This window comes from Equus quagga, unplaced genomic scaffold, assembly GCF_021613505.1.
Source record: "Equus quagga isolate Etosha38 unplaced genomic scaffold, UCLA_HA_Equagga_1.0 73442_RagTag, whole genome shotgun sequence".
NCBI lineage: Eukaryota > Metazoa > Chordata > Mammalia > Perissodactyla > Equidae > Equus > Equus quagga.
In genome coordinates, this window is record NW_025802777.1 from 1,434,348 (window position 1) to 1,450,256 (window position 15,909).

The 15,909-nt window shown below is 45.5% G+C and overlaps 1 protein-coding gene across 3 annotated transcripts; it reads right to left on the reverse strand.

The window, feature by feature from the left end:
- Positions 1 to 4,950: 4,950 nt before the first annotated feature.
- NDUFV3 (NADH:ubiquinone oxidoreductase subunit V3) lies at positions 4,951 to 15,686 on the reverse strand. Of its 3 annotated transcripts, XM_046651612.1 has the most exons (4): positions 15,529 to 15,686; positions 14,107 to 14,227; positions 7,510 to 8,595; positions 4,951 to 5,190 (listed from the first exon to the last, which is right to left on the reverse strand). In XM_046651612.1, exons 1-4 carry the CDS (start codon positions 15,574 to 15,576, stop codon positions 5,027 to 5,029), a joined length of 1,419 nt encoding a protein of 472 aa, XP_046507568.1. In that variant the 5' UTR covers positions 15,577 to 15,686; the 3' UTR covers positions 4,951 to 5,026. The 3 variants fall into 3 exon arrangements, with proteins under 3 accessions (XP_046507568.1, XP_046507570.1, XP_046507569.1); XM_046651614.1 differs by lacking the exon at positions 7,510 to 8,595 and having other exon boundaries at positions 15,529 to 15,685; XM_046651613.1 differs by lacking the exon at positions 14,107 to 14,227 and having other exon boundaries at positions 15,529 to 15,668.
- Between the last annotated feature and the right edge of the window lie 223 nt (positions 15,687 to 15,909).

Genomic DNA, 15,909 nt, shown 5'->3' on the forward strand with positions numbered 1-15,909 from the left:
ACTGACCGGCTCTGAAAGATGAGCTGAGCTGAGCTGCTCTCAGGCAGCCTCCCAGCTCCCTTCTCCCGCCCTGCCGATTCTCCGGTTTGTGTGAGTTTTACTTTGTCGGGGTTTGTAAGAGTCCCGTCTGTCTCGCAGCCATCCGCTGCTTCTATGTGCAAAGGGTTCTGTGGTCAAGCCCTCCTCCTACCACAGCTCCTCGGTTCTGGAGCTTTCATGCTGATTCATCTCTTCATCTCTTAGGGGGCTGGAGTTCACTGTCTAGTTCCCTCCTGGGAAGGGCCCCTAGGTGGTAAATTTTCTGAAGAAAACAGTTAGAAGACGGTACCAGCGGAGGGCAGGCAAAAACGATCTCTCTGAAGGTTAGCTGCCCAACAAATGGAACAGAAACAGAAAGTGTATTTAGATACACACAGGAAAATTTGCTCAAAATGAAGGATTGTTTCAAATAATAGAATGAGAAACAGAGACAATGGTTATTATCAAAGCAACTTGCTTTTTATGCCTCTAAGCATGGAAAACATATTTTCACCCACACTCTGTGGGATAAAAGTTATCAGATTAGCAAATATCAGAGGCCAATGACAGCTACTGCTGGGCAGGGTGTGAGGGGATAGGTGCGTTCGTAAACTGGTGGAAAGATTATAAACCGGACTGACTTTTCAGGACGGCCGTCTGGCTGTGTCCGTCAGAATCCCCACGTCCCCTGGCCACCAGCAGGGGCACCACACTCCAGTGCAGCACAGCACCGCTCTGCCTGGGGGAACGCACTGACCCGGTCCCTCTCTCTGCCTCGCTTCTTCCTTTCCAATTTTATTCTCCACCTTACTAGCAGCATTTTAAAAACTCTTTCTATTATGAGAGTTCCCATGCACCCAAAAGTTAGTGAGAACCGAACCATGAACTTCAGTGTGCCCATCACTCAGACTCAAAATTACCATTTGCCCTCTTTTATCCTCAGCGCTACCAGCCCCTTCCCTCATTTTTCTATCAGAGTATTTCAAACAAATTACCATGGTGGGGTTTTTTAATAAAACAGGACAGCTAAATTCCTCTCCTACAGGTAGAGCCTGCTGTGAACTGGATGTTTGTGTTCCCCCAAATTCATATAGTGAGGCCCCAGCCCCCAGTGCGATGGTATTGGGAGAAGGCGGCGTCTGCAAGCCAGGAAGACAGCTCTGGCCAAGAACCAAATCGGCTAGCACTCTGATCTTGGACTTCCAGCCTCCAGAACTGGGAGATGGCACATTTCTGTTGCCTAAGCCATGCAGCCTGTGCTATTTTGTGACGGCAGCCGGAGGTGACTAACACAGAGCCCCAGCTTCTCAGCTCAGCCGCCACCACTTACTCAGCCTAAGTGTCTCCTCTCTCAAGCTGCAGCCCCTGGCAATGCCCAACGACTGACTGTTTCTTGAAAACCAGCTGCTGTTTCAGCGTCCAGGCCTTTGCATGTACCCATCCTGGTGCCTTGAAGACCACGCTCCCGGGCTCCCTCCGCCAATTCCGCCTGCACCTGGTGAATTCCTAGTCCCCTCCCAACATTCAGGCTGGGCTTCATGTCCCACAGAGCCTCCCCTGATGCACACTCACCTTCATCTCTTCCCAAACAGTTCACCTCTCTCGCCTTCCACTCCTGTCATCAGACTCAGCACCTTGTCTGGCAATGCTCTGCCCGTGCCTCCTGTCCCAGGCTAGCAACTCAGGAGAGACCCACCATCTTTACTGTGTTTGAACCCCTGGCCCTGGCCTAGGCCTAACATAGAGTAAGCATTTAGAATGTCTATTCCAGGCCTGTAAGAGTGGAAGTACTCTAGAAGGAGCACTACTGTAGCTGTTAATTTTTTATATCCTAGTGTTCGTTTCGGATCCCTTCTAGAATAAAGTCTCTAAGAGGAGGGAAAAGAGGAGGCTCAGGGAGAGAAGGCAGTAGACACGGGGTGCTGAGCACCTAAAACACACCACTTGGCCAGTCTTATCTCTGGCCAGTCCTTTTATTAAATTAAACAATCTATGTCGACCCTTTTAATACTGGGGTTGACAAACTGTGGCCCCTCAGACAAACCTTGCTCTCTGCCTCTTTGTGGAAGGCCCACACACTGAGAATGGTTATAGCATTTTATTTATTCATTCATTCATTCATTCATTTGCTGAGGAAGATTGGCCCTGAGCTAACATCTGTTGCCAATCTTCCCCTATTTTGTATGTGGGATGCTGCCACAGCATGGCTTCATGAGCAGTGTGTATCTAAGTCCATGCTTGGGATCCAAACCTGTGAACGCTGGGCTGCTGCAGCAGAGCACGCAAACGTAACCACTATGCCACCAGGCCAGCCCTGGTTTTAACACTTCTAAAGCATTGTTAAAAAACAAAAAAAAGTGTGCAACATTGACTGTATGTAGCAAAGCCTAAATATTTACTCTCTGGCCCTTTACAGACAACATGTGCCACTCTCTGCTTTAACAGAATGAATCAATTTTGTATAGTTTATTTCTCACACACCATCCCTGTGGGGTGTGGTAAATGCTGTAGTGTTGGTGGACTCCTTTTATAAGCCTTTGATTGCTTCCCACCTGCAAGGCTGCTGTCAGATGGCGTCAGGGGCCAGGAGTGAGCTGATGAGCAGTTCCTTGGGTTTTGAACGCTAGTTGAGTGACAGGCAGGAGAACACAAACTATTAAAACACAAAGCACGTGCTTGGAAGCCACAAGATAATCTGCTGATGTTGAGTTATTAACCAGCTGCCAGTAAACATTAGGGCAAGAACCACAATAAGCAAGGACTGGACTTAGGATTTACATACAATCGCCTCCAGTCCAAGGGCACTTATTTGTAACAGGTGTAAGAGAACAAATGTCTAGAAAGATGCCAGAGTTCAGGTGACAGGAAAAGTATAAAAGGAGATAGAGTAATTACCTGATTTAAAGCAAACCTAGTAAACTGGTTTAGAAATCTCGTGGAAAAGCAAGCAACAGAAATGTTAACGCATCCCATGTGATTCATCAGCTCAGTTTCTGGAAATCCACCTTAAGGACACAAGACAAAATACAAATGAGTTTATTCCCACAGATGTCGCTGGCAGCACTGTTTAAAGAGAACATGGGAAATAACACAGATCCAAACGGCTGTGCTTGGTGCGGAACCATCATGTTGCCACCAGACGGAATAGTAAGGAGTCATTAGCAACGACGGGTCTAAATGCAGACCTACGCCTCCGCGGCTGACTGCTGCCTTTCAAGCCTTTTCAGTGGGCAGAGGAGAGGGAACTGAACGCCCAGGGAGACTGAAAGTCGGCCCAGCAGGACCAGTGCCAAGGGAAAAACATGCAAATTAAAATATATTCATACTCCTTTTTTTTTTTAGGAAGATTAGCCCTGAGCTAACATCTGCCACCAATCCTTCTCTTTTTGCTGAGGAAGACTGGCCCTGAGCTAACATCTGTGCCCATCTTCCCCTACTTTTTATGTGGGATGCCTACCACAGCACGGCTTGCCAAGCAGTGCTATGTCCACACCCAGGATCCAAACCGGTGAACCCCGGGCCGCTGAGAAGTGGAACGTGCGCACTTAACCACTGCGCCACCGGGCTGGCTCCCATACTCCTTTTCATAGAGAAAGAATTTCAACTCTCTGTGGCATTAACAGTCCAGGGAAATGTGGTCTGCGGCGTCATATTCTATTCCCCTACACATCACAGGCGTTCTGTGGGCGGGTTTGAGAAACGGGCTATAAAATGAAAACAGCAGGATAGAAAGCTGTGTGTACACTACATGACTCCATCTAACCAAAACCACCACCACTGGGGAAATGTAAAATGATCATAATGGCTGGGTTAGCATAGTGGATTTTAGGTAATCTTACTATTTTCCATTTTTTCTTTTTGGCAATGTGGTTTCAGTACTTTAATTAAAAAATGTGGCTAGAAGAATCCTGCTGAGTTGCTAAGCCTCTTGGGTGGTAACAAAATCTGAGGCAGATGATCACAACACTAGTTTTCAATTTTGGTATTCTTCCTTGGATTAACTTGAAGAAATGTAGGATTATAGAAATGAATCATCACTTAGGTACACTGTACTGTCTGCCGTAAGCTGACTGGAGGCCAAGGACCAGAACTCAGACAGGATGAAGCAAAGCCCTGGAGTCTGGGCGCTGGACAAGAAGGGAACCGTGAGAAGGAAGCAAAGGCGAGCACGGCATGTCTGTGCACACAGATGGACACCACCTCAGGCTGGGACACGCCGCCCTCGCGAATGGATGTGGTCTTTCACCTCAGCTCTCGGAGTCGGCAATAATCTCATCCAGTTTTGTTCCTTTCTCAGAGCAGATCATTGATTTCATCCCATCAGGATGCCTGATGCGTGGACTCAGATGGAGCCTGCCTGTGCGGCTCACACCCTCAGCCGTGTAAGTAAGGTCCTCACAGGTGAGGGAAGGTTACTGGCCAACCCAGAAGCCATCGGAGCTAAATCAGCGTTCAGCCACGTGAGCAAAGCTGCTACCGGACCCGACATCACGCCCACCTCTCCCTGATGCCCCACTGCAAACTCCCCCGAGGCTCCATCAAATACCCAGTGCAAGTGGGCAAAGACTCTGTTCCTTCTCTCATGACAAAATGCTAGAATATCCTAATCTCTGCAGTGCAGTAGTCAAAATTCGTAAAACTCCTACTTCTGCTTTACCAAGACCGAGATGCATGAAATGAGAAGGCACCATCACATTCATCAACCCTGGCTGGAAAGGCAGGTTAGCGCTGGACTGACCAGGGGCTCACAGAGCCACGCTGCAGGGAGCCAGTCCTCAAAGTGGACGGCCGTGTCCAGGGAGCCCTGACTTTATAATCGGGGGAAAGTCCTTGCACAGAGGGGTTTCTAAATACCCCTGAATAAGTACTAAGCAGCAGTGGTGCTAATCCCCTGTAGGTGTAAGAGGTGTAATGACGCACACCAGGCCCCAGGACTGTTGAGCGGACTTTATTTTTGCAGGCAAGAATGCAGCAGAGACAACGGCAGGTCCATCTTTCAACCGGGCTCTCAGTGTCGAGGTGACTCCCGTCCTGAAGAGGGCTGAGGCATCCTGAACTTTGAGAGTTCCAGGTTCAGGTCTAAGAAGGTGAACGTGTTGTAGTCATGATGCTGGAGGTTCTTGTAGGTGGTATTGTCGAATGGCTCGGTGGGCACGGCAGCCTGCGCAGGCTCTGAGGGGAAACAACACAGCTCGTGAGAATGTCCGCAGAAGGCGCTTTACAACGAGCCGGCTCACACACAGACTCTTATACACCAAGCATGCCTCATCAACCTACTTGTATGACTAAATGTCTAATTAGAAAAGAAAAGCCCAGGAAAGCAACAGGATTTTCATAAGCAAAAGAAAGGAATTAGCCGAAAATTTATTCTAACACATGTAGCCTTAAAGATGTAAGAAATAGAATAGTTATTACAATGCGTCTTAACGTCTTACTTTGTATACTTCTAGGCCCTGGACATCTCAAAATTTTGCAAATGCCTAGAACAATTACGGAGGGACTTCCAGGTCACTTAAAGCTGCAGGAAAAAAATTAGATCTACTAGAAATCTGTCTATAATAGAAATAAGCTATTTAAAGAAAATTTTCTAAAGGAGAAACTAAGTGAGCTTTCTAAGTCTCTAAATACAAGAAAATTCGATAACTCCAACTGTTTTAATAATAACACAGTTAAGGGGAACTGGAAATGAGATGTGTAGTTTTTGTTGTTTTAACTTTTTTTGGAAAAAGTTGTTGGTATACTTTAGACTTATAAACTAAAAAATACTAACTTAGATTTAAGTGGAAAAAAGAATTAAAATCCATACATCTACACATTGGGTAATCTTGAAACTAAAAGTGTGTGTTTGAAGCAACACGACGCGCAACATAGAATGACGGCAAAATGAAGCTTGCGTGGGATGCAGGCCAAGGTTTGGGTGAAGTCCTTACTGACCCCAAACTTGTGTCACGGGGCTCTCTCAGCTTCTACTCAGGCTGCACATAAATACCTTAAATACATTTTTCCCACTATTTGAATTCATACCAAAAGCTTTGTTTTTCAACTTTTTAGTTGTATTAACAAAAATGATGTCTCATTTAAAGAGCTGACATCTTTCCAATCCTGGTGAGTACCCTCAATGTGGTGTAGGGACATCTTCAAAGCGGAACGCATTAATATAGCCCACACAGGGAAGGCGGTCACTGAGGGGAAAGTGGGCTTAGCAAACCTTATTGAAACCACCCCACCTGGAAGGCACGGCGCCGGGCAGCTGCGGTGAGGCCTACGCAGTGGCACCCGTCCACCCTGCACAGACACAGCCCCTGCAACGGGGGCTGCACTCCTGGGCAGCGTCTTTAGCCTCCAAAGGGCAGAGAGAATACTGGAAAAATAATACATCTATGAAAAATTAGAAGCAAATTTTTCTCAAAAAGGCTTGACATCTGAAAACCCCAAATTCTCTGTGTTTTTATCCTGAAGGTTCTGGCATTCCTCTCCAATTTACAGCAGAATAACTAAAACAGTAGCATCAGGAAATGCAATTCTTGACGTCTTGAGAAGTCTGGCAAGCGCTGGCACATTGCATATTAATGAAAGAGGGAGAAAATGGAGACAGAAGAAAACACATAAATTCTGTCAACATAACGCAACCGATGACAATAATCACCAGGTAATGTAAATTAGGCAAGGAGGTTTTGAAAGGAAGAAAGAGCAAACAGGAAGGAGCTGGGCTGGTTAGCAATGCATTTTAAAGATGTCCCAAAGAGCCACAGATTCTAAAACTGGAGACCTCCTGTACCGTTTTGCCATGACCCACCTAAAGCACATTATATTTTATAAAGGTCGATGCACGAGAAAACAGTAACAGGAAGAACAAGTTCCCTTTAAAAATGTATGGTAGCAAAAAAACCCTTCATATAAATTCAATATAGAAAAATAAAGCAGCTCATTGTGTTTTTCAGGTAAATCAGAGAAGGAAGCACTGTCCAGCGAGAAGACAACTTATGCCGTCCATGGCTGCCTTCGTGTCACTTACCGCTTTAATTCCTAACATGCGGGGTTCTCCCTTAGGCCTGAGGATGCTAGATGCAACAAGCTGTTTCGCCCACCCAAAGACCATAATACTGAGTGTCACTATCGCTCTTCAGTATGGGAGTCAACTAGGACGCCGTTTACTCAGTGAAATGCTCTGTAAGTTCATGAACACTTGGACACTTTCAAAAGTTAAGGGTGATGATGTTAAACTGCCAGTTTTCAAAATTATATTGGTTAAAGAGCAGGCAAGAGTGCCAAGGGCATACTCTTTCACTTCGAAATAAATCTGAAATGTTTTAGGGGTTCTGTACATAAGGTGTGTATGATTCACACTTCAGACACCCTCCTCTGCTCATCTGAGACAGTGTTTAGGCCCTATTTCTACTAGAGAATCTGACTGTGAGACTTCTTTCTATCACACAGTTCTTCAGACTCTAACCGCCCCCAAAGGACAAGGAGTTCTCAACCACAGTATACCCTGTGTGTCGTCCTGGTCTCCCAGTTGGGTTGCCGAGTCTTCGATGATTTCGCCCTTTTCCTCAAGCTTCAGTACTGCTGTCTTTTCATCGAAAACGTCTTTATTATGAATAGGAACTGGCTTCAAATTTTTTATTGGTACCTGATCTTCCAAAATCTCTTCTTTGGCCTTCACTGTTCCTATTACCTGCTTCCCCAGATCTTCTTTTTTGAACAGGGGAAAAGCCCTCTCCCCATCAGGGTCTGGTACTTGTTTTTCCAAACCTCCTTCTCTGGCCTCAGGCGCGGTTGCTCGCAGCTGTCTTCCTGCTGTGGTTTCTTCTGTCAGTTGAGTGGGCGCTGGGCCACCATTCGGTTGTGTGGATAATCCTGATTTTGTATGGTCAGATAAGATTTTTTTAACTTCAAATGGCTTTTGCCTTTCTTTTTCTATTTCATTCGATCTGAATACTTTCTGCAGTTGTTTCTCCTTCACGTTTTGCTTCATAAACTCTCCAGCTACTTGTGACTTGGGCACTGCTGGTTTTGGTCCATTTCTGTCCTCTAACAGCTTTGCAGTGGTCCCTTTCTTCTTTGCCTGATGGGGCCTCTCTGGAGAGGTGAGGTCGGGAGGTGGCTGCTGTGACCGGGCCTTCTCTTTTGTTGACATTGCAGTTTTGGGGGCTCTGCTGTCAAAGGAATGGGAGCCCTCTGGTTTTGGGAACCTGCCTTTGCCTTTGCTCGTCACCTGAGGATCAGCTCCTGAGCTGTCACTCTCCTCGTCTGACTCTGAATCAGAGGAGCTGGACGAGGATGAAGATGAGTCATCCGTCCCTCTCCTGCTCTGCTGAAGAGCTTCTGGATTGGAACCCTGTTTTCTGAATGGAGATGGAACTTTCTGAGGAAACTCTACCAAAGTCTTTCTTGACAAACGCTTGGGAACCCCTTCATCTGTGAATAGCCTGTGGTCATCGGGCTTAGGGCTAGCTACCATCCCACCTTCACTCGCAACTGACGGGTAAGAACGGGGTGAAGACAGGCTGTGAGACAGTTCAGCTGCTGCTGGGGTGGCTAGTAGCCTGCCCCTCTCCTTTGGTTCCACTACATCTAGGAAACGGCATAAAGAGGAATATTTAAGATTTTAATATTTAGTTACAATCTAAATTCATCAAAGTCACAGACATTTCACGACACATCAATCTGTTATTTATAATATCTTCAAGACAATTATCCTAAGAAACACTCCATGGACGCCCACTTCAGTGAAGGCCAAGCCACAGGGGAGAGAGAGCAGCAAGAAACGTAGACGTTTCCCTTTGTAGCTGAAAATTTAAAAAATGGGGATTTTTACCAACAGAAGTAACAAACGCCTCCGTTTTTCACAATGAGAGCTTCTTTGATGATAATTATTGAAGTTTTACAAATGTATAATTTCTTAAGGCTCTAAAAGCCTGATGCTTTTCAAATATTAAAAAAGTTATCCATACTGTATGAACTTGAACTTTCTGTACAAAGTAGTGATGAGCCTGGTTTGGGTTTGCGTATGCACATACGTGTGTTTAAGAGTAGGGGGTCGGAGGAGGGGGTCATGTCTCACGTCGTTCAAATGAAGCTGCCCCTAAGAGAGAGAAAGTCCTTCAAAACCACAAGTCATCTGGGGATTTCTTCAGCCAAGGAAAATGAAAGTATTACAAGACTAAAGGAGTCTAAAGTAATTTGATATCATATATGTCACTGGAAACAACAGGTTTTAAACTGTAAAAAATAAGTGCTAATATAAAAGTCTTACATTTTATAGAATCAATTATGAGAAAAATGAAATCACATATAATACACTGATTAGAGCTGATTTCATTCCATTTTTTCAGGTGGTAAATCTTTTCTAACCATACAGATCAGAAGGAAAATATACGACAAGTTTTATAAATTACAATTACTTTTCAAATGTAAAGCAAAATTTTTTTAAAAATCACAGATGGGCACACTCTAAATCTAGTCTTTATTTTCAAGTCTAGGAGTCTATTTTCTACTAAAAATACCTCAATCCTACTTCTCTAAAGTGGAAAAAATATATTCCTAACTTTCCTAGCTTACCAGTATCCAAAGAGGTTTTAGTCTGTTTTTTGTTTTGTTTTGTTTTTGAGGAAGATTAGCCCTGAGCTAACATCTGCTACCAATCATCCTCTTTTTGCTGAGGAAGACTGGTCCCGAGCTAACATCCATGGCAATCTTCCTCTACTTTATATGTGCGACACCTGCCATGGAATGGCTTGACAAGCCGTACGAGGGTCCACACACAGGATCCGAACTGGCGAACCCTGTGCCACTGAAGCAGAACGTGAGAACTTAACTGCTGCACCACCTGGCCAGCCCCAAAGAGGTTTTTAATTGCTTTCTGAGTTCAGGAACCCATATATAACAGAATAATAGAAAATGATCAAAAAAAACTGAGGAACAACTAAAAATCAGAAATGGGGCAAAGAGAGGTTAACGGTCAGTGTAAAAGAAAATGACTGAACATCTAAAGCAGTGGGTGACTGTTTGAAACCAGCACCTGCAACTCCATCATCACTACCTCCTCCTTGGCATGTGTGACTCCGTGGCAACACGCCGGCCCAGAATCTACATTCTGACTGTCCAGAGCAGGTGCTGAGGCAGGGAACCCTCGGGACTCACAAAGAGCTCCAAGATTGTGTCAAACACAAAAGTAAGGCAAAGGCATGCACACGCAGTTGAACTCTCCCTTTTTCTCTCTCTCTGTCTCTCTACATGGTACAGCTCAGACATTCCTAATGGCAATGTATAAGAGATGCCGGCCTCCAAACCCTGCTAGCCTGCTCACCTGTATCATTAATCCACCTGTATGCTGAGCATTAATTTTCTAAGTATGAAAAATTAACTTAAAATAAGCCCTATCTTAGATAGGCTGCTTTGAATAGAAAAACTGTAATGCCTAAATCTCCCAAAGTATGTGATGGAGATTTTCTAAGTTGTAAGTTATTAAAACTACATTATAGGTTGATTTATCACCTACTGAAAATGGAAAGAAAATTTCAAATGGGATTAACAATGATATAATTTAGACATTTTGTTTGAAAAGGAAACTTCTATTATACAAGATGAGAATGCTTTAAGTTTCTTTTCTTCATGCTAAGTCATGGGAGAACTCCATGGAAAAGCCAACGGACTACACTATAGGAATGCTTTTTGCTTGTTATCAAGAGCCCATTTCTGGCCTGCTGCAGCACCGGCCCAGCGTCTTCCTCATGACTCAGAAGGAAGCTGGCCACGATGATCTGCAGTCACCCCCAGTCGCTGCTGTACCAAGGTGCCACTCTGCACACCAATCTGCCTTCAGTAGTGCAGACCGCTGCCTGTCACCTGGAAGACAGCACCACAATGCAGAGGAGCAACAGCCCTCACTCTGAACACAAGTATGACTTCACCTGTGTGTTCATGAATCTCTTACGTTTGTCTAGAGGCAGGACGCCCCCATACTCTGACAACGTTTTAGTTTGGCAGTGACTTTCCTTGAAAGATAAAAACAATAAAACACAAAGCTACCTAAATAAGGCTGGCCGTGGAATGCAACTCAGCACAATGCAGGGACTTTTAGGGACTGTTGCCAATGTCTCGGAGACTGTACCGGCCTCTGCACTAACACCAGTGACAGCACAGAGAGTTCTCCTTATGGCTTCTCTAGCTCCTCTCAAAATGGAACTTACATTTCCTGAATCTCTTTTCTGCTTGGTTGAAAAGTGAGGGCATGACCCTCAAGTTTTTGGTGGTCCTCCTATAAAAAACAAAAATGACTAGGGTGTTTGAAATGGATTAGCCACCTTAAAATACTTCCATATCTTGTCAATGGGTTAGAAAAGTAATTTCAGAAACAAAGATGCACTTCAACACGACATGAAAGAACAGTTATTCACATTTTATATGGTAATTAAAACTTTTTTTTACATGAGTTTGACTATAAAAAGTTGGTTTCTCTTTTTTAAATGAATACACAAGAACTGAGATTTTTCAGAGGTGAGACAGCACAGTGATTAAAAATAGCCAGTGGGGACTGCTTGCCTGGGTTCAAATCCAGGCTCCACCACCGACAACTGTGTGACCCGCCTCAGCTCACGTCTCTTTTCACCTCCTCTTCTCGTCTATAACATGGGGTCCTGATAGTATCTACTCATGGGGTTATGAGGACCAGCTGAGATAATACGTGGAGCGCTCAGAACAGTGCCTGGCATGCTGGTTACAATTAAATACACCAAATCCCTATTTCCAGAGATTTTTCACTTTTCAAACTGAATTAAGGATTTGAAATGGATAATTTTGGCTTCCTGACATTCTTTAAAAAGTGACACAGGAGTTATTCAGTCAATGATTTATTACTGACTGTTGCAAAATTCAGCCTAGTGACTGGACTCAAAGGAACACGAGAGCTGGAGAGCCAAGGGGTCTGCAGGAGGGGTCAGCTACAAGGAGACCCCGGATTCTGACAGCTGTGCGGACGGCTCTCCTCAGGAAGGACGCGTGTGCTACGAAAAGCTGGAGCCCCAGACAGAATAAGGCAGAACGTGTTCTGTGACCCCGGGGGCCTGCCTCGGGGGCAGACTTTGACTAGAGATGAGACCCCAAGCATGAGTGCTTAGGGGCCCCCGTCTGCATGCAGGAAACTTCCGTTAGAGCTTCCAAAGCCACCCACAACTGACAGGGGCTTCACCTGGCACGTGCCACTGGCGGGCAGAGAACATTTCTGAATCTTACACCCACCAAGCACTGACACTGCGGGGGAAACAAGAGGCCTGCACATGTGGATTTAGAAACATCACTTCTTTTTCTTCATACGGGGATTATCAATTTTTAAATCACCAGATACAAACAGAATGTGCATTAAAGACGGTGTAGTCCTGAAAGCCACCCTCCCACCTGAAAGCACTCTTGATTCACCCAGCACAGACATCTACCACCCTGATCATCATGTCTCACATCGACCCAATGAGGCTGGCACGCTGATCCCACCACTCAGGCACCCAGGAATTGAGGATGATTCGTGCGGCATCCACCACGTCCAGAGGCAGAAGCTGTACGAGCCCAAGGCCAGCTCCCAGCTCAGTGCTCCAGTCTCATGACTGCACCCAACACGGTCACGAGATGAAGCACCCGTTTCCACTCACACACAGAAGCATGTTTCTAAAGGGTGGGGGGTGGGGGGGATCTTTGGCTTTGCCATATTTTAAAATCCATTAATCCAATTTCATAAACCCACGAAATAATATTGCAGATATAAGAGTACAATTCACCAAGGGCAAAGATAATATTAAGTAATGAAATTCAACTAATCATTCATCGATAAACATTAAAAGAATGTAAAAAACATGCCAAGCACAATACAGAATTTAACTGACATTCTTTTTAACACATTTTCGGTGTGTCAATGGTATTGTGGTTATGTTAAAAAAAAAAAAAGTCTTCAAGTTTAGGATAACTATTCAAAAATTTATGGATTAGGAAAAAAAAGAACACTGGACTTAAAAATGAGGAGGTATAGGACAGAATTAAATAATCCTCCTGCTGAATTCAGGCCTCCTGTTGATGGGGCTGCAGACGCCACCAGGAAGGTGTTTCCTCAGCCGAGACCACGAGAGTGTGAAAGGCCGTGGCAGACTGGCACTCTCAACAAAATGCCAATATTTATAACCTACCGATGTTTGTGTGTGGACCACAGAGGGGAAAAACAAAGCAATCTAAACACTTTCAAACATCCAAACTGAGGAAATGGTGTTTTGGTGAAAATAAGACAAACTCAAATTATCATATGAAGATTAGAGATTTGCAAAGAGACTGTACTTACTTTTTTTTTAGAGTTAACTAAGGTTTCATCAAGTAAGACTAAAGGCAAGGGGCCTGTATGAAAATAAATCATTAATAATGAGCTGGGAGTAGCACATAAAATTCCCAGAAGTATTTAAAGTATACTTGCATTGTCTATTTTCCTTCCATGAGGATATACTAACTGGTATTCAGAGGGAAAAATAAAGTAAAAACTGGTGATAAAAGTCAAAATGACTGTGGAAAGAGCTGGAAAGGCATCAGACATCATGCTTCATCAAAGTGAGTCATAATGGAAAACACTGCCTGCTCTTACTCCCTCTCCACAGTCATAAAACGACGCCCGAAACCCTGGACCGGAGCCCAGTGGAGCCTGGGAAACCACAGATGAGAAAGAACCAAAGACACTGAAAAAAGTCACAGTCGGGGCAGAAAAGCAAGGTGGGGCTCCTGACTCCCTCCCAGGAGTATGGGACCGTATTAGGGCCACCTAACTGCCACAGAGTCTTCATACTCTGCACCACGATGCTACACGCTAGAGCTTGGCATTTAGAAAAGACAGACAGAACCAGTTCAGAGCCAAACGCTGAGCCAAGGACTGCTATGTTACTGACGTGTGTGGTCTGGAATCTGTGACAGATCTTATGTTTGATTACAATCGGGACACTGCTGGAAAGGAAGAACCATAAATTAGGTAGGTAGTAAGACTTCTTTTCATCCTTGGAAAGCTGCCTGCCTTATTTGTTTTGTGTTCTTGTTCCCTTATGACTACCACTAAAATCTTACTTTTTGGTGGACTTTGCTTCTTGAGATTTGGTGGCTGTCCTTTTTCACTCTTTCCTGATTCTGCAGAGAGAGAAACAGTAGAAGCAAGTCCTCGAAACACTCGTGCCTCTAGGAATATAGTCTGACAAAAGAATGAACAAACACGGATATTTTAGAGCAAAGCCATTTATAATAGCTATTACTTCATATGAATACTATGTATTATTACTAAAAATGAATGCTTTGCTGTGCATTCATTTGGCATATTTCTGGAGCTTACTACAATTTTCATAATATACGCGTATTATGGAAATTTTGGAAAATACAAAAAAGCTGCAAGAAGAAAAACCTCTCGAATTCAAGGAGAATCACTATTAACATTTGATACTTCTCCAACCAGACTTCCTCCTGTGTATATTTTGTAGTCTCCAATTACCTATTAACCTAAAAAATACTATGATTCTTTTTGTAAAATGTTCTCCTAGACTTAGAAAGTAAAGCAAAATAAATACTAACTGTCCATTAAAAATGATGTAGATGAATAATAATTGCTTCAACAGTGTTTACATTGGATCACAAACGGCAAACATTTTATAAAGTCTTAACTCACTCAGCATCTATTTACTATGGCCTACTAGCGCTGGGCCCTGCTCTAGATGTGTTCATTTACTCAGCATATATTTACTACCGCCTACTATGTGCTGGGCCCTGCTCTAGATGTGCTCATTTACTCAGCATACATTTACTACGGCCTACTATGTGCTGGGCCCTGTTCTAGATGCTGGACATAGAATGGAGGCGCCTACAGTACACATATGAAGGCGAAAATTTATTTTTCACGTTTATGACTGTAAGTAGGTGCATAGATGTACACAGGAAAGCTGAGAAAGTCGTTTGGAACTAGACAGTTCAAGGAGTAAACAATGGGCTCTAACAATACATTTTCCCCCAGGCGTTCTTAACTGCTTTGCAATGAATAGTTAGTGCTTTTGTAATAAGGGCCATTTTTAATTTTAAATACAGTGAAGCCTTAGTTTTTACACACGGAGAAAGAAAGCCCTTCTGTCTCTCTTTTCATAGACGAGGTACTGTAAGCTGCCTTTTCAGCGCTGCGAAATAAGGCACCGGGGTCAAGCAGGAACCTGGACGCCGCCTCACATCCTCTCCTGGTTAAGGAGGAAGGAAAGACGCTGTCCGCAACGGCACGGACGGCGCACGGCGGCACCGCACACCGGAGGCTCCCCAGGAGGTCCGGGACCAGCTGGGGCCCGACCGGGGTCCGCTCGCCGCCCCCCGCCCCCGGGACCCTGGGCTCGCCCGGCCAGCCTGTCCCGGCCCTACGCAGGGTCAGCACCCACCAGAACGGCCGGAGGTGGCCGTCAGGGCCGCGCCCCTCGCCCCAGCCCTACACGGGCTCCCGGCCGCCGGCCCGGCCCCCTTTACCTTCAGCGCCCGGGCTCGTCCTTGCCGCAGCAGAAGGGAGGCGGCCATGACGGTGACTCGGGGGAGCGCCGGGCGACGGGCCGGGCGCGGCGGAGGTCGCGCCCGGACTGACGTGACCACTGCGCGCGCACCGCCCCCTGAGGTCCTGCCCCCTGGGACGAGGGCACCAATCACAGGCAGGGATAGAGGCGGGGCGGGGAAGCGGCAGCTGAGCGCGCGACACCACCACGGCACGCCCCCGTCCCCGCCCCCTTGGCCAAATGCACCAATCACAGGCAGGGCAGGGGCGGGCAGAGCCCTGGGTCTGCGCGCGCACCCCGGCCGCCCCGGCTCCACGCCCACTTCGAGACCACGCCCCCTGGTGGCGCGGCCAATCACAGG

Excerpts from the sequence above, each read along its gene's own strand:
- NDUFV3 (XM_046651612.1), bottom strand. The coding sequence starts at position 15,576 with ATGGCCGCCTCCCTTCTGCTGCGGCAAGGACGAGCCCGGGCGCTGAAG. Across the intron at positions 14,228-15,528 it reads GACGAGCCCGGGCGCTGAAG|ACTATATTCCTAGAGGCACG; the intron begins GTAAAGGGGGCC and ends TTCTTTTGTCAG. Across the intron at positions 8,596-14,106 it reads GAAGCAAAGTCCACCAAAAA|ATGTAGTGGAACCAAAGGAG; the intron begins GTAAGATTTTAG and ends GCCGTTTCCTAG.